Here is a 22,753-nt window from a genome sequence, read left to right as displayed (position 1 = left end):
GTTATGACACAAGGTTCATGCTGTAAAACTTTCTCTGCTTGTAGCTCACACTGCAGTACTACGATAGCATAGCAAGTTTATCCTTTTGCCTTTTCCTTTGACAGATCTTAACATAGGCAGTGTTTACAAGTGGTGCATTGTATTATTTTAAAATCACACCTCTGATATTAAAATTAACAATGCTTTCCTGAGGTTAATCTTTGCAAAATATGAGGAAGATAACCTGGCTGTGACCAGTGATGATCTGTATGATTATTATGCTGGCCTATTTCTAAAGATAATGCATTACTACTATAGCCAAATCTCAGTACTGCCAGGTAAGATTAAACTATGATAATCAAAGGTAGTAACCATTTGTGCTATTTCTGGTCACATTAGTACATTTAAGATAAACATCTTTCAGAAGACTAACTGCCACTGCTTTTTAAAGCTATTTACATTCCAAGCATAATACACTGAATTGTAGGACTGCATTAACTCTTTTACAGAGAAGGGCAAAGATGAGTGATAATTACATGTAAAAGCATGCTATAATTAAGTGGCAAAGCAGCAGGAAAAGTAGAGATGGCACATTTAATAGCGTTCCTAAACATTTTCCTGTTTCTTTGAAATGTAGAATGCATACTTACAAGGTGGCTATACTGGTCTAGATACAGACTCAAAATGTATACTTGCAGTCTTACTGATATTCTTCTTTTCAACACTTATACAACAAAATAGCAGCTGTGACTCTGGAATCAAACTTAGCTCAACATTTACTGCAAGTTTTTTTTTTGTTTTGTTCCATACCACTGTTTCACTCTTATGAAGATAAGTGTAACTTATTTACAATAACTCTGTCTTAGGCTTGGTAAATTAATGATTGATTATTGGGTTACCGTGAAGACAATGTTTCCACATCCACTGTATCTTGGAATCCTGTTGGTTCCCTCTCTGACCCTACTTTTGCTCCTGTCTTTGTCAGCTGGTATCTTGCCCCATAACTAATTACAATTTTACCTTTCAATTCACTAGAAAAGGCTTTGTTTATTTCATTGATCAAGGGGAAAAAGGAACCACTAAGTAGCTACCCCAACTTCACTGAAAAGGCTGCAATGGGTTACTTGCTTAAGATAAAACAGATGCACTGATTTGAGAATACTGTATCATTGTATTGCAAAGAAAGCATTTGATTCATGGACTTGAGAATACCAGATGGTACTGGGACACAATATGTTAAAAAACACTTTCCTTGCCTCTCCACATTAGATTTTGGCAAGTTCTTTTTGCAGAAATAGATAAAGGTAACTGCACCTCCAGATGTGTGTTACCTCTTGGGGCAGCTCTTCTTCAAGTATTTGGTAACTGACATGGGGTTTGCATTGCCTTTACTGTACTAACATTTTTAGCAACTAATTTTGTCATTGTGCTTTTGCTGTGTTTGCATTGTTGTTCCTTTGCAGCCTTAAGGGAAGTATGCTGGAGACACTGTCTGTACCATTTAAGACAGCTCTTGCATAACATGTGTATAGATATTAAGATTATATTTCTTGTGACAAAGAACCTCATTGATTTATTGACTGGAGGGGATTGGATTGTCTTGACATTACACAGGTGCACATTAAATGGAAAGCTGAATTTCCTGTGCTCTGTCTTTGGCAAACGCTAACAGTAGCACTGAAAGGAACAGAATGGATTGTTGTATGACTTACAGATGTGCATATCCACAGAGCTGGACATAATCCCATCTCTCAGCAAATTATTCTACTATACAGGTCTAAACAATTGAAAGCAAATTAGCCAGTCTGTTTCTTATAAAATAGCATCAGTGTTCAAATTCATCACAGTGGTTTTGGAATGCCCTATCAATACATTAATAAAAAATGTCTGAACTGTGAAACTCTTCATCAGCTATTCGATTTTAGATGACTGGTGCTGCTGTCTAAATTCAGTTTAGCTCCACCATACCACAGATGCCTGCCCAATATCTAGCTATAACACCCCCCCCCCCACTGGAAAAAGCTAGAGTGTATTCCATGGTCAGTGGAAAATGAAGAATTAAATACCTACAACTGCACTTGCCAGTGGAAAAGGCTCTGGCAGGTTCCTTGCTCAGGTTAAAATTAAATGCATTGACCAAAGGAGCTCAGATCACTGTGCAGCAAAGAAACAGATGATGTACTAACTTAAAAAAGATTCAAATGCTCTACAGTGGTCAGATATTTTAAATTCAGCTTTTTCATTAGGTACAATGTTTTTATACAGAGCAAGTCCAAAAAAGAATGCCAACAAGATAAATTTAATTCTAGCATAAGGGCTGAAATAATAATATTCAATTCATTGCACATCACTTTTTTCTAATAACTCCTGAAGTGGTCGTCAGATGTTAGATCTTGATTCACAATTGATTACTACTTCTCATGTTCTCATATAATTTGACACAGTATTTATTAACATTCTGTTGTCTTTAGATAAACCACAAACTGATAATTCCAAAGAGCAGAATGAAGAGGCACACACAAATTAGTAGTGAAGCGCTTTTCGTTTATGGTACAAACATAAACTTCATCAGACATTTTAAAACTCAGTTCAAAACATTTAAATACACATATCCACCCAATCAAGTTACATTCAATTACAACTCCTAATTTAAAGAAACAGTATCAAGTCAGTATTGAAGCAGTAGAAAAAAACAATAAAACATAATTTAAAATAGTAAAATGAACAACACCTCCTTTTACACTAAGTATATCATAATACAAGCTTAATGTAAGTTTTTGAAAACCACTCCTATCTTGTTTACATAAATCCAGAAGAAAAATATATATGTAATATACTTAAAATGTGTGAAAAAAAGCATATAAATGGTTAAACAAAAAATCTTCAACGTTTTAAACTTCTCAATTTTAAAATACTGCTGATAACACAACCTTCATTTAGACCTGGCAACCTATCCCAATTAATTCTAATTTGCCAGCCTAATTCCAACTCTTCAAGTTTCAAGGCAACAGGGCCACTAACATCTCTTTGGACCTGGTCTATGACTAAAACTTAAATCTATGATTAGGGCATTGAGCCACATGTTTAGCCAATCGTTTACCATGTTACCTTTCTAATTGCGTAGGTGTTCATATCTGCGACTGCAGTTTCCTCTCAGTTTGCCTACATAAAATGCAGGACAAAACTGGCATACTGCGAGGTAGACAACAAAACTTGAATTACAATTGTTCCTCCGTTTTAGTGTGAAGTGTAACTCATTCACACTAAACCTGTTAGATTCTAACATAAATGAACAATAATTACAAGATTGGCATTTATACATGCCAGGCGTTTTCACTATTGTATTCTTAGATTCACAGTAGTCTTTAAGGTTCCTACCCCTCCTGTATATTACTGTCGGAGCACAACCTACACTACTTAGAACATGTTGGTCACTTCTGAAGAGTACCCAATTTTTCAACAAAATCTTGAAACACCTGGCACTGTCTAAACTGTAAGTAGTTATAAAAGACAGGGGTTTTGTTGTCTACCTCGCAGTATGCCAGTTTTGTCCTGCATTTTATGTAGGCAAAACTGAGAGGAACTTTCGTATATGAACACCTATACGCAATTAGAAAGGTAACATGGTAAACGCATTGGCTAAACATGTGGCTCAATGCCCTAATCATAGATTTAAGTTTTTAGTCATAGACCAGGTCCAAAGAGATGTTAGGGGTGGCCCTGTTGCCTTGAAACTTGAAGAGTTGGAATTAGGCTGGCAAATTAGACTTAATGCGTATAGCTTGCCAGGTCTAAATGAAGGTTGTGTTATCAGCAGTATTTTAAAATTGAGAAGTTTAAAACGTTGAAGATTTTTTGTTTAACCATTTATATGCTTTTTTTCACACATTTTAAGTATATTACATATATATTTTTCTTCTGGATTTATGTAAACAAGATAGGAGTGGTTTTCAAAAACTTACATTAAGCTTGTATTATGATATACTTAGTGTAAAAGGAGGTGTTGTTCATTTTACTATTTTAAATTATGTTTTATTGTTTTTTTCTACTGCTTCAATACTGACTTGATACTGTTTCTTTAAATTAGGAGTTGTAATTGAATGTAACTTGATTGGGTGGATATGTGTATTTAAATGTTTTGAACTGAGTTTTAAAATGTCTGATGAAGTTTATGTTTGTACCATAAACGAAAAGCGCTTCACTACTAATTTGTGTGTGCCTCTTCATTCTGCTCTTTGGAATTATCAGTTTGTGGTTTCTCGTTTTCAGTTCGTTTACTTGTGTGTTTTACTCCACTGTAGCAGTTATGGAAGAACTTGGTACACCGTTTGATGTTACTCCTGCTATTTTACAAGAAAATTCTACGATTAATGAACTAATACCTCCTAACGTCTCATCATCTCCTAACGTGCCATTTGGGTTGCCTAACCACAACCCTAATCCTAATTTCAACCTCGAGTGTGTTTTACAACGGATGGACCAGTTCCTGAGTCGGCTTGACTTGTTAGAACGCCGGTTTGACATTGGCAACATTCCACTTCCGCCTTTGGGGCGTGAGGGCGAGAACAACGCCAGTACTGTTGAAAGTGTATCTACTAACGGTCCGGTTATCAACGGCCCACTTCCTCGCTTGTCCGGAGGTCAGAGGATGACTTCTAATTCCGACCTTTTTAACAGTATACCATGCGGTCAAAGAACTAATCTTACAGCACCGGTTCCGGGTATTGTTCCCAGTCAAGGTTCGCCAAATACTGTAACACTCTTGTCTAACCCGTACGGACAAGCTCAAGGAACTACTTCGCTTGTTGCTGTTTCGGGTCACCAGTCAAACATGAATATTGCCAACAGTAGTACCAACTTGGTCGGATTACCAGGGGACGGTGTGGTTTCTAATACTGGGGCTGTTTTTATTAACACAGCTTCTGCAGGTAACTGCTTTGACTTTAATACATGGCTTAAGAATAATGCATTTTTTGGCTCTGACAATAACTTGCAAAGGTCTTTTAATCAAGATTTACCCGTTTGCGACATTTCAAGTAAATTGAAAGAAATGGATAAACTGTTGGTTAAACTAAAAAAGTACCAACTGGAAGTTGCGTACTTTACTGAATGTATCAACAGTAAAATAGTACCTAAAGGCCTAAGACGCTGGCAGTACCCTACTGGTTTAATAGCTAATTCTGAATTCCATCTGGACATTGTTTCCCTATTTGACCGGCAGGGTCTTGAATTACTTAATTTAATGTGCAAACATTATCTTTTGTTTATAGATGAGTTGTCAGCACAGGTTTGTGAACTTGATAAAGAAATTAATCTGGACAATGACTTTGTGAGGTACCGGTTTGAAAATAACCGTACCTTTACTAGTACTGATACCTATCTGGATAAATTGAAGGCAAATAAACTGAAGAAACTTAACAGGGACATTAAAGCCTACAAAGAAGGCTTAGCTTATCCTAAGCCTTCCCCAGCCCAAACATGGCAAAATGTGGCACAACCAGTAAATTCTGGGCAAGGGAACAATAACAACACTCTTCCTGATTGTGACCAGTATGATACTGGTTCGTTTAATAACAGATCTATACAAGAGTCTGTAACACAGCAAGCTCCTCATAATAAAGACCCAGTTCAACAAACTCAACAACAGGGCCATTATAATTTAAGATCAAATAATTCCAATTTTTTAGGGGCACGTCAAAAACAACCAGCAGCTTCTACGAACCAGAGGAAGAGACACAAGTAATGGTTAAGGATGTTCCTTGCCATATTTACAGTTCTAACAACTCTTTGGACAATAGTATTTCAGATGGACTATTAGAATGTTGTAATTCATCTAACATAGTAATATCCAACGACTACCTTCCTACTGACGTGGTTATTTCTGACAATACTTTCACTGGGTCTTCCAGTGAAGGTTCACCTTCCATTGTATACAACAGTAGTGGTGATTTTACAGTATATAATTTTTCGGAAGTGGAAGTTTCTCCTGACTTGGTAAATCTACTGTCTAAGGGTCAGACTTATGTTCCACCACGTAGAATGAATTTAGTTAACACCATTATAGATTTAAAATTGTATACCAGGAAACTTAACTTAAACTTGTTAATGGGAGAAGTTTGTGGTAACACAGCGGATGATTTCAGAATTCCTAGTACTTTCAATCCACCTTTAAACCCCACTATCAAAACTTTCGAACAGTTCTGTGAGCTAGATATTCGTAATTTAGCTATGTATAAAAATAATGGGTTTTATAACACTAACAAAGACTCACTGGTAGAAAAGGACTGTTTGAATTTTATTAAAATGTATGAAATTAGAATATGTAAACCTGACAAAGGGGGTGGCACTGTTATATTTGACAACGCAGATTATTCATCTAGAATGTATAATGTGTTAAATTCCCCTTCTTACACCATGAGTTCTATTTCAGAACTTAATAGTGCATATAGGTTAATCAGGAATGTTATAGAAGATCTATACCTAGAAGGTAGAATCACCCAAGCTGTGTACAACTTTATGTCCATTTCTCACCCAAGAGTTCATTGCCTTTTTGGAATTCCTAAAATCCACAAAAATGTGGCTAATCCACCAATGCGCCCTTTAGTGGATAGCAGAGGTTCCTTATCTTATGCGTGTGCCAAGGTTGTAGATTTTATTCTACAAAAATACCTGGCTAGTATTAAACAAATTTGCAAGGACTCTTGGACTTTTTTGAGTAACATTAATGAGATAGAGTACAATCCAGGTTACAATTTCTTGACAATAGATGTCAAGGATCTATATACGTGCATCCCTCACAATATAGCAACTGAGTGGTGCAACGAGGTCCTTAAACTGCAGGGTTGTCCTCTTGATGAATGTTTATTGGTTGAGGAACTTTTAAGCACCATTCTTGCAAACAACTTTTTTATGTTTGAAGGGGAACTTTTTTTGCAAAAAATAGGTATTGCCATGGGGTCCCCGTGTGGGGCCAGCGTGGCGAACATGGTCATGGCCTATTGGGAACACCTTTACGTTTTGCAAAATTGTGTTTTCAAAGAGAATATTGTATTTTATACACGCTTCCTTGACGACATTTTTATTTTACTAAAAGGTGATGCCGTAATTGGTAACAGCTTGGTTGACTACTTAAACTCATCTACTAATTTTCTAAAATTCACACATACATTTGATTGTAAGTCTATAGCGTATCTGGATATTTTATTATCTAAGGACGACTCTATTGGTATGTATACAGCTAAAATCCACAGGAAAAGTACCTATTGTAATTCTATGCTTCATTATTCTAGCTGTCACCCACGTCACCAAAAACGCGCCATCATTAAAGGGCAGTTGGTACGTGCGGCCTGGATGATTACAGTTGATAGTGAATTTACAAATGAATGTGAATATATGAAAAATATGTTTTTAGCACGTGGGTATCCTGAATTCCTGGTCAATGAAATCATCGATGAAGTGTCGTTGAAACGTCAGTCCTTATTCTACACCCATCTTTTAAAAAGTAATGTGACCACACTTAACACTTCAAGTCAATCATCTGACTCACCACTTAATTCAACACTTACTGGCACACAAGTACAACTAGACTCTGAACTACCCCTGTCTTTTATAACTACTTACAGTTTAGACAGTGCCAGGTGTTTCAAGATTTTGTTGAAAAATTGGGTACTCTTCAGAAGTGACCAACATGTTCTAAGTAGTGTAGGTTGTGCTCCGACAGTAATATACAGGAGGGGTAGGAACCTTAAAGACTACTGTGAATCTAAGAATACAATAGTGAAAACGCCTGGCATGTATAAATGCCAATCTTGTAATTATTGTTCATTTATGTTAGAATCTAACAGGTTTAGTGTGAATGAGTTACACTTCACACTAAAACGGAGGAACAATTGTAATTCAAGTTTTGTTGTCTACCTCGCAGTATGCCAGTTTTGTCCTGCATTTTATGTAGGCAAAACTGAGAGGAAACTTCGCAGTCGCGTATATGAACACCTATACGCAATTAGGAAAGGTAACATGGTAAACGCATTGGCTAAACATGTGGCTCAATGCCCTAATCATAGATTTAAGTTTTTAGTCATAGACCAGGTCCAAAGAGATGTTAGGGGTGGCCCTGTTGCCTTGAAACTTGAAGAGTTGGAATTAGGCTGGCAAATTAGACTTAATGCGTATAGCTTGCCAGGTCTAAATGAAGGTTGTGTTATCAGCAGTATTTTAAAATTGAGAAGTTTAAAACGTTGAAGATTTTTTGTTTAACCATTTATATGCTTTTTTTCACACATTTTAAGTATATTACATATATATTTTTCTTCTGGATTTATGTAAACAAGATAGGAGTGGTTTTCAAAAACTTACATTAAGCTTGTATTATGATATACTTAGTGTAAAAGGAGGTGTTGTTCATTTTACTATTTTAAATTATGTTTTATTGTTTTTTTCTACTGCTTCAATACTGACTTGATACTGTTTCTTTAAATTAGGAGTTGTAATTGAATGTAACTTGATTGGGTGGATATGTGTATTTAAATGTTTTGAACTGAGTTTTAAAATGTCTGATGAAGTTTATGTTTGTACCATAAACGAAAAGCGCTTCACTACTAATTTGTGTGTGCCTCTTCATTCTGCTCTTTGGAATTATCAGTTTGTGGTTTCTCGTTTTCAGTTCGTCTTTAGATAAACCTTTAAGAACATTACTGATTTTGTTTTAGAGCATATCTCTCAACTGTCCCTTATTTTTGACCTCTCCTTTGTAAGAATTTGTGATATTCTGGTAAGTCACTAAAGACTGTAGCCAACCAATAATGTCAGACCTTAGAGTTTCATATTACTTAATGTTCAGAAAATGCATTGTAATGCAAAACCTGTTCTAATAACTTTTTCAAAATAAGTTACATCATTTTAAATTGTCCTTGACTTACACAACATTCTCCCCATTAGTCTGGCTTTGTTCAAAACTCTTGAGCAAAGAAGGTGAGAGGTATGTTTTAGAAGAATTGTAAGGTAAGGAGAGGTTTTATATTTAGTTTGGAAGACAGCCTAAATTAGCTTCAAGAAACCTGTGTACTTTGGTGGTACTCCTTGCAGAACATGGAAGAATCAAGTAGTTAGGCTACTTGAATTAGTAATAAAGTACCACGGTGCGTATGTACAATCTTCAGTAACATAAAGAACAGCAAATGGCCAACTCTGATACTTGAGGCATCCTGCTGGTATGAAGGATGAAGGTTAGATTATGTGTTCCTTTTCAGAAATTGATATCTGTACTTGAGGCACTTAAGAACCAAAAAGTATATGCTTTAAACCCAGTTTTATGAGCTTTGATAACATGTTTAAACAACATACAAATCCAGGAGCCTGAGGGTAATCAAGAAACAATGTTCCATTCATTGTTGTTACTTTAAAATTCCCCTCTGCAGCTGTCCGGAAACAAAGCAGTTTTGACAGTCTACTGTGTGAATCCATAAGAAATGTACTGCATATTAGCTCTGTGAGGACTGAAATATGAAACATTTTTCTATGGTTTGTGTGACTGGCAAAAAAAGAAAGAGAATATCTGAAGTGTGACAAAAGAAGCTGTGGCTGGAATTCATAAACACTGTTATCATGGAGTAGGTTTGGTATGAATTAAATGTGCATACAAAAATGCTGTGATTCATACAGACATCTACACAATGGGTTAAGTCCCTGTGCATTGACTTATCCTGTCATGTAGCCACAGCACTTCATGTAAGGAATATTTATGCAAATGCCTCCCACTCCAGTTTCTCCAAGATTCATAGACATTATATTAGAGCAGGTTCCAGCTATATAAATTACAAAACGTGAACAATATACCAGCAATAGTTGAAGTGCATCTTACCGGACAAATCCTTTTATTCTGCTGAGGTGTTGCTCATCTTAAACAGATGGGGTACAAAAATCAGTGCATCAGACAGTGGAAAAATCTTCAGTGCACATATTAAGGCATGTTGAACAAAGACTTTATTACTATAGGAAAATCCCTCTGGTTATTCTTCCTTCTGAGGCAAACATACTACAATAATCACACCTGTGTCAACCACAAGCAAAAGTGCATAAGTGCTCCAGCCACTGAGAGCATTCACTATACTACACTAACACTAGCATAATATGTTGAGTAATGGTGCAGAAGTGCTCCAGCCATTGAGAGCACTTACTATACTACACTAACAGTAGCATAATATGCTAATTAGCAATGGTGCAGAAGTACTCTAGTCCTTAAGAGCATTCACTATGCTACACAATAAAAACTAGCAAAATATGCTAATGAGCAATGCTACAGAAGTGTTCTAGCCATGACTCAAAAGAGTTATTGCCTGCAGTTTCAGGAGGTATGATTTTATGGGTTTCACTCGTCCATTTTGCTGTTTTGATTATGATTTCAGAACACATAGTGGAAAAAGGAGCCAAAGAACAAGAGAATTTTTATACCTTCACAAAAAAAAAAAAAAATGCAGCTTTGGAAATGAACAGGAAACAGAGAATTTAAAAGACAATTGGAATATATAAGGCCTAAAAAGCAGTAAGTGGAATGTTTGGAACTGTTGTCTTTGGCAATGTATTCATTGTATGCTTCCTTGTGGCTTCACCTTTCTCATTATACAGATTTCCAAACCTACAGGACCAGATATTTAATTTGAATTCTAATGTTTCATCTCATTCCTTGATTTGTAAAGGTATGGTTTGTTGATAATAAGCATTTTATAACTGTGAAGCATATAATTTGTAGTTCAGTAATCAGAAAACAGCAACAGAGATGATGCTAACAGTTGAAGCATGTAGTATGGCTTATCTATTTGCATAAAGTTAGCTGATCATTTTATTCTGCATTCTCCAGGATACCTTCTGCAATGCTGATAACTTGTGCCTGGACATATTTATTTATGTATCAGCAAAATAGGTTTCTCTATGACTACAATCTACTTAATAGCTCTACCACTTTTTTAGAGAACAAACTATTTCAGGCAAAACTCATGAATTTCCCACTTGTATTTGTGATTAAATATATTATGTTTACTGCTCTTGGATGAGATCTGCAGGACAGACTCTAGGATCACTACTCTTAAGGGACTTAAAACAACCAGTCCTGTGGCTATTGCCTGTTGTGACCTGCAGTAAGCTTGTTTAATGTCAGTGTATTCAGTGAGCTGTAGAATAATGATATACGAAGAGCCATGGGCAATGCAGTGTTGCAGCGGTTAACACTGTCGCCTTACAGCAAGAGGTTCTCCGGTTCAATTCCCGGCTGGGGTGCCTTCTGTGCAGAGTTTGCATGTTCTCCCTGCGTTCGCATGGGTTTCCTCCGAGTACTCTGGTTTCCTCCCACAGTCTAAAAACATGTGTCTGGAGTGTTTCTCCCTGGGCCTCTGCTAAAAATAGGCTCGTCCTAGTCAGACTTTCCCAGTCAACAGACGTTAAATAAAAAAAAATGCTGTCCATTCCTTCAATATCATGACCAGTTTCCCAGTGGTATTCATAAATAAATGAATTGGATACTAAATATAGTGTTGTAAAGAATGATAGAAAAAAATGAAGCTATAATGTCAAACATGGTGATAAAAACACCTCATGGATTGAGGGATAAAGGCCTAATGACCTAGTTTAAAGTTATGATCCAGGTGCTTAAAAAGTTGGCAGGCGACAGAGAAAAATGACAAATATTACCCTTTTAACTTCTCCTTTGAGGGATTAGAAGTGACGTACATGCCTCCAGGGTGTGTGTCCAGCAATATTGCTCCAATGGAAACCACTGTGGCATTTCTCCTTCCAAGGCAGTCAATGCTATCTGAGGGATTACATCTCCCTTAGTAAATGACATGCTCTCACTCTTCTCCATTCAATTCCTACCCTTTAGGCACTTGTCCAGGTATGTGCCACTGAAATGTTTGTACATAAGGAAAATCATCCCTATTGGCTGCCTGTACCCCAAAGTAGAGAAGGATCATCCAGAGTTGCAGTAAGGTCGTCAGCATATACTGTGTGGGAAAGTAGAGAAAAAAAGAGAAAAATAATTTAAAAATCCAAAAGACTTTGATCCTGCAAATATCATAACATGGCACAAAAGCAGCTAAAAGTAAATGCTTAGTAAAATGCAGTTTGGGAGTTGTGTATTATATATTAACTTAAATGCTATATATATATATATATATATATATATATATATATATATATATATATATATATATATATATATATATGGATCTAGGATGTTTGCTCGACTGAGCAAACAACCAAAATCCAAATGGCTGGGCATACTTATGAGAAAGTACTTTTCACCGAAGAAGCACTTTCGCATAAGTATGACTGTTGCCGAGGCTCTACTATAGTGCAGGTAAGGGAAATTTCCCCTTTCCCCACTGTAGTGTGGTCTTGGAGAGAGAATATTAAAGTAGGGGGCGTGTGGGGGTGCAAGGGGGTGAAGCCCCCCCTGCTAAAACGTAAATGTAGTGGGGTTTTTTTATTTTATTTTGTCACATGCTTTAACAAAAGTGCTTTTTCAATAAAAGCACTTTCGTTAAAGTGTGTTTGGGTTTTATGGATTCGGACGTTTGCTCAGTTGAGTAAATGTCCTAGATCTCTCTCTCTCTCTCTATATATATATATATATATATATATATATATATTATTTTGAGAATATTCTTGAAATTAAAATGAATTAACTGTTACAATGAATGTTTGATTTATCTATTTGAGTTATTCATTATTATGTTTATTGTAAGTTTATTATAATATGCCCCCTTTCAGCAGCATTATTTGATGAGTTGCTGTTTTACTTAAAGCATATGAGGTCACATTTATCAACTAAGAAAACTGCTCTTCTTTCTAACATTTTTCATGATTTCCACAAACAATATGCAAGTAAATATATTGCTTTGGTAACATAGTATTCTTTGTCACTTCAATACCCATGTCACTCATAAAACTCACACTCCAAATGTTCCATGATGGCTGCACATTGAGTAACACATTAATTCTAGCTCTCCCAGTGTGAAAACAGGAACTTAGCAGAGAATGCCAGTGGATCTAGATTTCTGGGTAAATTTCAGTAACTGGCTAGTAAGTGTGCTGCCTGAATGCCAGGAAAAAAGATATACAGAGGACCTGAAGGAAAATCAACTACAGAAGGGAATGAAAAAACACTGTAGCTGTTTAGCAAAAGGCAGTGCAAGCTCCAGACATGACATCCAGTAACCTAGAGAAAGTATATGGCAACTCTAAACAATAAAAGGCTAGAAAAATGAGAGAAACTTTAAACAGATATGCAGGTAAGGTGATAAAACTGCAAAACTCAGAGGATGAAATGAAGAAAAGGCTGGCTGAATATGAGACTGTACAAGAAGAGATGTTTCAAAAAATAATAGAATTAGGGGACAGACTGCATAGGGAAAACCTGAGATTTTTCTGCTATACCTGAGATGCTGAAAGGAACAAATTGGAAGCACAAATAAGCAACTGGATTGGTATTCCACAACATGAATTGTTAACTGAAAGGGCACATTGTGTGTACGCTCCAAACCTGGCTATGAGAAAACGACCTAGACCTTTAATAGTAAAGATGCAATCTTACCAGCAGAAGAAGCTGACTGTGACAAAATGGTAGCAGAAAGACAAAATAATAAAAGTGAGAGACGGTAGAGTGTTTGTTGAAAATGCCTACTCATTGTACACCAGGCAGAAAAGAAGTAAATTTATCCCATTATTCAAGGAATGTCAAAAAGCATACATGAGAATCAAACTGCTGTATCCAGTTATCTACAAAATATTGTTTCCTGGAGGAACAAACTCATTTTTGATGATGTACATGCTAAGGAAGAAATACAAAAGTATGTCTGACAAAAAGTGAGCTGTAAAGCAGAAGGAGAATCTACTTCTTGTTCTTCTGGTAAAAAAAGACCACACAGAGACTGTGCCAGTGAAATATTTTCCAGCATTTCAATGGAAAATGCTTGAGAGAGGGTAAAAAGCACAAGAGTTGACTAGAAGAATCAAGAGTATATAGGAAATGAAGCAGAGATAAGGTTTGGGAGAAAGAGATGAACAGGAATAGAAGAATGAATTCTGAAAATATTGTACTTTTGTGGCCTTTATTAAACTTGTAGGGGACTCTAAAGCATATGCTCTACTTCATGTCATTAATGTTTGAAGAATAAAATAAGTAACTTGAAAACTGACACATGGGATTACAAAGCAATAATTATACTTGTGTAACATGACAGAACAAGAAAACCAGGAAATATTGGACTTTCTTTGAACTTTGTTAAACTTGTAGGGGACTCTAAGGGATATGATGTACTTCATGTCATTAATGTTCAGAAAAATACTCAGGAGAGGGGGAGAGGAGGGAGAAAGTTAACTGTAAATAAAACACATTTTTTTTCATAATAGTACTATTTAAATAGTACATCATTTTTTGCATGCTATAAAGTACTTTTTTCAATTATTTTAAGACTAATGGGGATACTAATGTAACTAGGTGCTTCTGATTTTTTTTCTTTTTTGTTTCTTTCTCCCTTCTTCTCTCTTTCTCCTTGTTCAGTGTTAAAAAATGTAGACACTGCAATGTAAAAAATGGTTAAAAAAGCACGACAAAGAAAACAATAGTGTTCTTTTTCTCATTCTTGCATAGGGGACTGACAGAGTTAAGGACCTTAGCTTAATATAGTAACCTGTTTTAAGAGAAAGCATATAAAGAATACTGAATATTTTAATGCATTTTTTTTCTAGTAAACAGTTTTGTGTCTCATTCTCATGTCTCTAGCAGACAATCTGATAAAGAGAAATGGCTTGGAGAAAATGTTTTCTGAAAGCATTCAAGTGTTTTCCCAGCTGAGAGAGCTATGACAATAAGACAAAACCAGACAGCACTTAATAGAACCACAGGCTTCACTATGGGTCTTAGCATGGATAACATTTCTTTTAGGTTAGCTCAAGTTTGTGTGTGTTTGCGTGTATGTGTATGGCTTCCAGTTTGGAACATTTATTCCATTTAAGAGAATAAAACTTCAATATTTGAAGATGTACATAGTTTTGTGTGTTATTATTAAGTTAATGTTTTGTGGGAGGGTATTGGGTGTGTGTATTTTTTTGAGGGCTTTCAATAAAACAAAATGTTCTGTAAGATGTGACATAGTCTTAAATGGAGATGACAAGAAATGATTGTATAAAAGATTAACCTGCCAACAAGTAAATGCATGTAACACAAAAGCTGAAACTAGACATTTAACTCTCAAGACTATGATGCTTTCTATAATGACTTTAAACATTAATGGACTTACAGATAAATACAAAGAAAGAAATAGTAGTGAACTATATTAAAATGAAGAGTGCAAATAGCTATGCTACAGGAGACACACTCAGAAAGATCTGAACATGTGAATTTGATAAAGAATGGTTTTCAGGATGGTTATTCACCAGAACACCTGGGGCAAATGAATAGATGAGTACTTATATTAATTGCAAGAGGAGCCCCAGTAGTAATAGAAGAGGATAAAAAAGACAATAATAGCAGATTTATAGTAGTAAGGGGCTACTGACAAGGGAGGAGGATTACACTGGCATGTATTTATATTCCACCAAAAACTGCTACAATGGAGCTTAAGAACATTCTGGGAGAAATAATCAGCTTTCAGCAAGGAATATTACTTATAGATGGAGACTAGAATTTGATTTGCAATAGTGAATATATTTCTGGGGAGCTCAAAAGAGAAAATATAACAAAGGAGGGTAGATTTTTAAAGAAATTTATGAAAATATTTGGCACACAAAATGTGAATTCAGTACTAGGAGTTCAAAGTGACTTTACATACTATTCCCCAAGATACAAATACTTGGCTAGGCTAAACAGAATTTACGTTTCACATGAACATGTGCATTTAATTGAAAGTCTTGATATGCACCCAATAGCTATTTCAGATCATGTGCCAATAATAAGTAAAACAAAAACACAGACTAATGAAATAAAAATGAGACACTGGCACTTTCCCATCTATATGTTAAAAAGAGAGGAATTTAAGGAATTCAGGAGCTATTCGAGAATATTGAAATTTCTTCTGCAAATATAGCTAGGCAGTAGGATAAAATTAAAGTGTAGCTTAAAAATATGATGGAAATAAAATAAAGGGAGATGTCATTAAGAAGCAACATTAATTATTTAGAGGGACTGATGAATGTCAAAATATTGTAAAATATGGGGAATCTCACAGAACAAGAAGAGGAGCAACTGCAGAATGCTAAACTGAAACAAGGGATTACCTTGATAATATGAATGAGTTTAGAAAGAGTGCTGTTAAGCAACTGTTTCTTTATAATAACTCTAGAGCACAAACACTTTTAGCACAATGACTCAGAATACAGAAAGTAGAAATGGCTGTCACCTAGCTTAGGGAGCATATAACATAGAAGAAAACAAGGGAATCTGTAGAGGTATTAGAAATATTTTAGAAATTCTATGAAAGTCTGCATAAATCAGAAAAATAAAGAAATCAAACAAAGGTACAAAAGGAAATGTTTATGCAAGAATTAAATATGCCAAGGTTACGGGTAGAGGAGGCTCAATTACTAACATTTAGGATAGGAGAAAATGAGATAAAAACAGTGATGCATAACCACTCTACAGGAAAGCCCCCAGGAATAGATGGTATTCCTGTGGAGGTTTGGAAGGTAGGAGGGGAAATAAATTGATAAAGATCTAGAAGGTTTTGTTTAACAGTATTTTAAGAGGAAGAGAAGGACCGACAACCTGGAAGAAAGCAGTGGTGGCTGTAATACCTAAAGAGGATAAAGATCCATCAGATCCAGTTTCATACAGGCCCATTTCAACACTTAACCATGATTATAAAGTGTTTTTGTCTATAATGGCTGATAGAATGGCAAAAGTGATGACAAAATTGATAGATATGGATCAATGTGATTTTGTGGAAGGGAGGCAAACATTTCACAACATTAACAGAACACTGATGATCCAGTGGAAATAGAGTGTAAAAAATACCATTGTTGTTGTTGGTGGGTCTTGATGCATAGAAAGCATTTGACAGAGTAAGTTGGGACTTAGTGAGCAGACCGATGGATGCATTTGCATTCCCTGATAACATGAAAAGGTTGATTGTAGGATATATGAGAGATCAGAAGCAAAAACTAAAGTGGGCGGGCTCCTCTCTGATAATGTTTGCTTGAGCAGAGGAACCAAGCAGGAGTGACCTCTCTCCCTTTTGTTATTTGCATTATATTTAGAACAATTGGTAAAGAAAATAAGGGCCTCAGAAATTCAAAGAAGTACTTGGCATGTTAGTCAAGAAAAGCTGGATCTATTTGCAAATGACATTATTTTATAGCTGACAAAACCAGAAAGGGACACTACATACAGTGCTGTGGAGCATAATGAGACAGTTTCAAATATGCTTGGGATACAAAATTAATGAAGCTAAAACAGGTTCTCATGTAGCTCTCTAGTGACAAGTAATCTGACCCTCTCCCTTTTTCCTAGTAATGAGATCATGCTATTCTACCTAGTCTGCTGTCTGATACAGGTGAGTTTGCAGTGGTTAAATGTATTCTGTACAGATAAGAAAACAATGCCAATCTTCATGCTCTCAGTCCTTCCCTTTTTGCTACAGATTGTTAGCTATGTTCATTCATAAATTATCTTCTACTGTGTCAGAGGAACTATGAGTTCTGCGATAACTAAGAGATAGCTTTTTATACCAGTGAGATAAAGCCTTTGATATGTTTTTTATCTATACTCCTGATTACAGAGTGCCAGGTTAAAAATTATTTAAACTCTTAAGAAATAACCACTTTATGCTATTAATGACTATCTGAACTAATACAGCTTTACTGGAAATGTCACTACTTAAGGAATTTAATTTCAAGTGATAATCTTTAAGGAGCAGATTCTCCTCAGGCAATGAAGATATTGCATCCATGTACATGTTCTCCCATTTGATGAATTACCTCTTTCATTCTACCTAGCCCCTAAAGCCCAGAGTGGGAAGTGGCTAGAATTAAAGGAAAGCATAATATGTAAAATCCTAAAAGTATTGATATGCTAGACAGACGTATTAGATCATTCTGCTTTCAAACAAATGTAAAATAATGTAAGAGAAACTACCATGTGTATAGACTTTTTCAATATTTTTTCTCTGCTTTCAAAGTCAGTTGCAATTCTGCTATAAATGCTGTTAAATAAGCCATTACTTATCACATAAAGCTCAGTGTAATCCTCCTCCCTTGTCAGTAGCCCCTTACTACTATGAATCTGCTATTATTGTCTTTTTTATCCTCTTCTATTACTATTAGGGCTCCTCTTGCAATTAATATAAGTACTCATCTATTCATGTGCAAAGTAATGAATTTTAAAAAAACGTCAGTGCATTCAGGAAACAGCACTGCTTGCGCTTTACAGCTGAAAACAGAGAATAGCACCAATGTATCTGATTAAGTAGTCGCAACACACCTAGGTCTACTAATGCTTTAACAAGCAGAACTCTTCAAAGGGTTATTCATAGAAATGATTTTCAGCTGGAAAGACTACAACCCTTGGTCTGAAGCTGACTTTATAGTTCCAAATGGTGAGATCAGGAATGGTTGTTTTAAATAAGTGACAGTGCTGATGAACCAGAAAGTATGAAAGTAAATGTGTTTACTGTTGAGTTAGCATAACTGCATTATTATATCATTCAAAGTTAGAATGTAAGAATGGCAGATATGCAATCTGTAAAGGTATCCAAGTATCTATCTATCTATCTATCTATCTGCTTATCTATTGGTTTAATTTGGAATGACTATCTAAAGGTCTTATATGTATGCAGCAGACATGGACATAGTTATTTATTTATTCATTAATTATTTTCATTTGTTGACTGGCATAGTTTCTCTTCTGTGGACACTCCTGTGGAGAAAAGCTCTACAGTAAAAACAAACATATTTGCCTATTTACAGTTTAGTTAGTTGTTACAGTCATACATACATACATAACAGAGAACATTGCACGTTTAAGTGATAACAGTAACACTCTGAACAGTAAAGGCTATTCAGATAGATATTCATAGCATCAATGTTCATGTGAGGTTCGACAGTTAGCAGTATAACCTTATTAGAAAAATATATGCAGAAATGGGAGAGTCAGGAAAGGAGATTAGGTTAAGTTCTAGCTTGAAGTAAGAGGGAAAGAATTATCTAAAAATACTTTTACGGTTTAAATTCACTCACTTACAGTGCATTCGGGTTAGTGCATTGCTCACAGACATATACTTTTAAGAACTTCAGTAAAATTCATAAAGTAGCTTAGCTTGCTACTCACTGACATCTAAGACTAAAGGATAACATTTATATTGTCAGTAAATCTGCAATGCATATGTTTTAAATCCTGTCAGTGTACAACATTTTTAACCTCACCATCTTTTTTGGATGTAAATTGCAATCTGCAGCCATCTGATAAAATTTTCTTGTGGAATACTTGACTGGAAAAGCATGGCATTCAGAGTGTAGAAGATCTCCCATTTTCTCAATAATTCCATTAAGTAATAAATCTATATGGAGTGTTAATCTGATTAAGCTTCATGGACTGGTCAACATTTTTACCCCACAGTCCAAAATAATGACTAAAATTAAATTAATTGTAAACTCTTCTTGCCACTTTAGCTAAACAAAACACCAAAGCATATTTCACATACTGATGTATTGCTAATGTTAACATATTATCCTTTAGACAGCATGAGAATCAAAAATTCCAAAAGCATTATTAAATAAGCCATTACTTATCACATAAAGCTCAGCATAGCGATGGTTGCACATGATACTTTCGTTGCTTTTCTGGCAGCAGTACAATGCATGATAATTGAATTTTCCTTCAGGATTAGTGGTACTTAGATTTAAAAGTGTGACTCTGGCCACATGACTGTTAAGCACACTGTATTGTGCTTCAGAAACCTGTTCATCTAAATTTAGCCACCACACTATATTATTCACTGGTACAGTCAGGTTTTTGTTGTAATAGATGCAAGAAACAGTGACATTAGATCCAGCACTGGCCAAAAGTTTTTGAGGAAAATATATAACTTCTGCAAAAAAAAAGAAAAAGAAAAAAAGCAAATGTCAGTGAGTTAAATTGTGTTAAATTTCATAATTTCATTTATAAAAAGTGTCTCAGTATAATCAACCAAGCATTTTGGGAAATACACAAAGAAACATAATATGGCAAAATAATGGAAAAGGCAAGGAATGTATAAAACTATAAATGATTAAATAGCAGTACAATTCTAAGTACTATCAAAAGCATACAAGAACTACCACACTCTGTCTTCATGTACACTTGATAATGCATTGCATTGTTGCACGAATTTATATTCAAATACAATTTTCTTTTTGAAAAAATTAACCTTTTTTCAAAACACAACTGAAGTTGCTATCTTTAAGCAAATTATTCAACTTCGAATGAATCTGGAAAGGTGAAAGCTATTCAGTTGAATAATGTGAAATATCATTTTAAACATCTTAAGTCATTTGCTGTAATCTTTGACTACTTCATTGATTGGTTTTAAAGGAACAAAATAAAGTTTGGAAGTCCTGGATAGAGCAAGTGACATTTCAGGTCCTGTAAATGGAATGCTAACATGGCAGTTTGTAAGAAAAAGGTAGGCAAATGTAACAGTGGTAAGAGTACTGTAAACTAAACTCTCCTTTTCTGAAGACTTGGATCAGGGAATTCAGGACTCATACAGCCTTCAAATGTACTGGGAGTTTACATTGTAATGTAAAACAGTGGACCAGTCATAAAGAACTGCAAAGTCACTAACAAAAATATAAACTGACAGCATTACAAATCATTTGGCAAAAACATGCATCCCATTCTGTGGAAGCCGCGGTGGTACAGCGGTAGCATTGTTGCCTCACAGCAAGAGGTTCTCCTGTTCGATTCATGGCTGGAGTGCCTTCTGTGTGGAGTCTGCATATCCTCTCCGCGGTCGAGTGGCCTCAGAAAGACATGCGTGAATGGGCATGCCTCCGCTGAAGGTTGAGCGTCGGGCTGGCAACTCGGCACCATAAAAAATCTACTGCCAATCATTAGAGGACCGGAGTTCCGCTGTGGCGACCCCTAACCAGGAAAAGCCAAAATGACAAACAACAACAACCTACTGTCAGTAAGTGTCATTGATCATGGACCTATGGTCTTGAAAGGCACACATATTGATTAGAATCATTCTGCTGCTTATTAGACATGACGAATTTTCATTTCTCATTCTTAGTGCCATAGCTAAGAGATGCCAGATGTTGAATATCACAAGTGAAATAAACAGAGCAAACAATGCTGCCATCTTTGCATCAAAAACAGTCATGTTTTGCCATTACAGATATATGTGGGCAGATGGGATTCCTCCTCCAGTACAACTCTAAGTGTCTGTGTATATTTACATTGGAGATGTGTTGTATTTACTGGGGCTGATTAGAAACATGGACCATTTTGACAGATAAGACATGTTTCAAATATTTATTAAATGTACATCTACTAATAATAACTAAAATCACTAGAAACATGAGTACTGAAAATGTTTAGATCATAGACAAAACAATGTATTGTAATAACACATTTGTAGAAGTATGCAATACAACAGGCCTCTTGTTTTCAGAATTTATTATGCATGCCTTACATTTTCTTTTTGTTATGGCTAAACTTAATCAGCAGTATTTTTCATAGGGTGCATTCATAGGTTAGTACTAGGCTAACTGCCCTTGTGAGCCATTGTAAGCCAAGCCAGTTATCCCTTGTGAGACTCAAACCCTGCACCTTGTGTTTGTAAGGCAAACACCTTAACCATTAGGCCACCCTCCCAACCCAGTATTTGTTTTTGGAAATGTAAAAATGCATAGATATAAACTGAATAATCGAACATACTGTATATCTTAGATGTATATTTAAAATGTATTAGAAAATACAGTGAAATAAATGTGAAGTAAAGCTACAGCTTTGTTAATATTAATGTTGTTATTTATTAATACTGTTGAAAATGGAAACTTATTTTGACCGGTAAAGGACATAATTACTGAAGTAATTAAATATATACTTTCTAAAGTAGTAATTTTCTTAATTTGGTTGACAGTTTTGATACATTTATTTTTAGGAAGGCACTGAAATAGTTATATGCACAAAATCATACATTGGAATTATAATTCGGAAATGTGCCTAACGGCTAAGTATCCTGCACCCATGTGTATGGCTCATAGCATGATGAGACCCGAAAACAATAAGAAATGAACTATGTAGAATTTCACAGCCTATACCACTACTAATTACAAAAGCCACCTGCTGAAATGACAGGCCTCATATAGAAAGAGAGAATACCTTAATTGCAGCTTGTTTAGATGGACGGAATGATTGAGAACAATTTAGGAGTATGCAACTATATGCATGAACATGCACTGTGTTGTACTTCTACAAGAAAGCTTGCAAGCCAAATTAAAAGTCTTAGAGCAGTGTTATATTTCACTACGAAAAGTGGTGTAAATTAATATATAGTGATGTAGCAAAGGGTGTATAGCAAGACCATGACCATACACAAGTGAAACAGGGGTGGTTAGAATGGTAGTGGTGACAGGAAAGAATGGCATCTCTCTCTCTCTGGCTATCTGTCTATCTATCTATCTATCTATCTATCTATCTATCTATCTATCTATCTATCTGTCTGTCTGTCTGTCTATCTATCTATCTATCTATCTATCTATCTATCTATCTATCTATCTATCTATCTATCTGTCTATCTAT

General features: G+C 35.5%; 1 protein-coding gene across 3 annotated transcripts in view; it reads right to left on the bottom strand.

Annotated features, from left to right (window-relative positions):
• The window catches only part of LEPR (leptin receptor), a 1,381,011-nt gene that overhangs the window by 357,893 nt on the left and 1,000,365 nt on the right, over window positions 1-22,753 (bottom strand). For all 3 annotated transcript variants that reach the window (XM_044085570.1, XM_044085571.1, XM_044085569.1), the window contains exon 8: window positions 19,752-20,054. In XM_044085570.1, coding sequence (XP_043941505.1) covers window positions 19,752-20,054 — 303 coding nt within the window. The remainder of the gene's footprint in view (window positions 1-19,751; window positions 20,055-22,753) is intronic.

The sequence above is a fragment of the Protopterus annectens genome, chromosome 10.part0 (assembly GCF_019279795.1).
Source record: "Protopterus annectens isolate FY-2018-M chromosome 10.part0, PAN1.0, whole genome shotgun sequence".
Classification (NCBI taxonomy): Eukaryota; Metazoa; Chordata; order Ceratodontiformes; family Protopteridae; genus Protopterus; species Protopterus annectens.
This window is presented reverse-complemented; position numbering and strand designations above follow the sequence as displayed.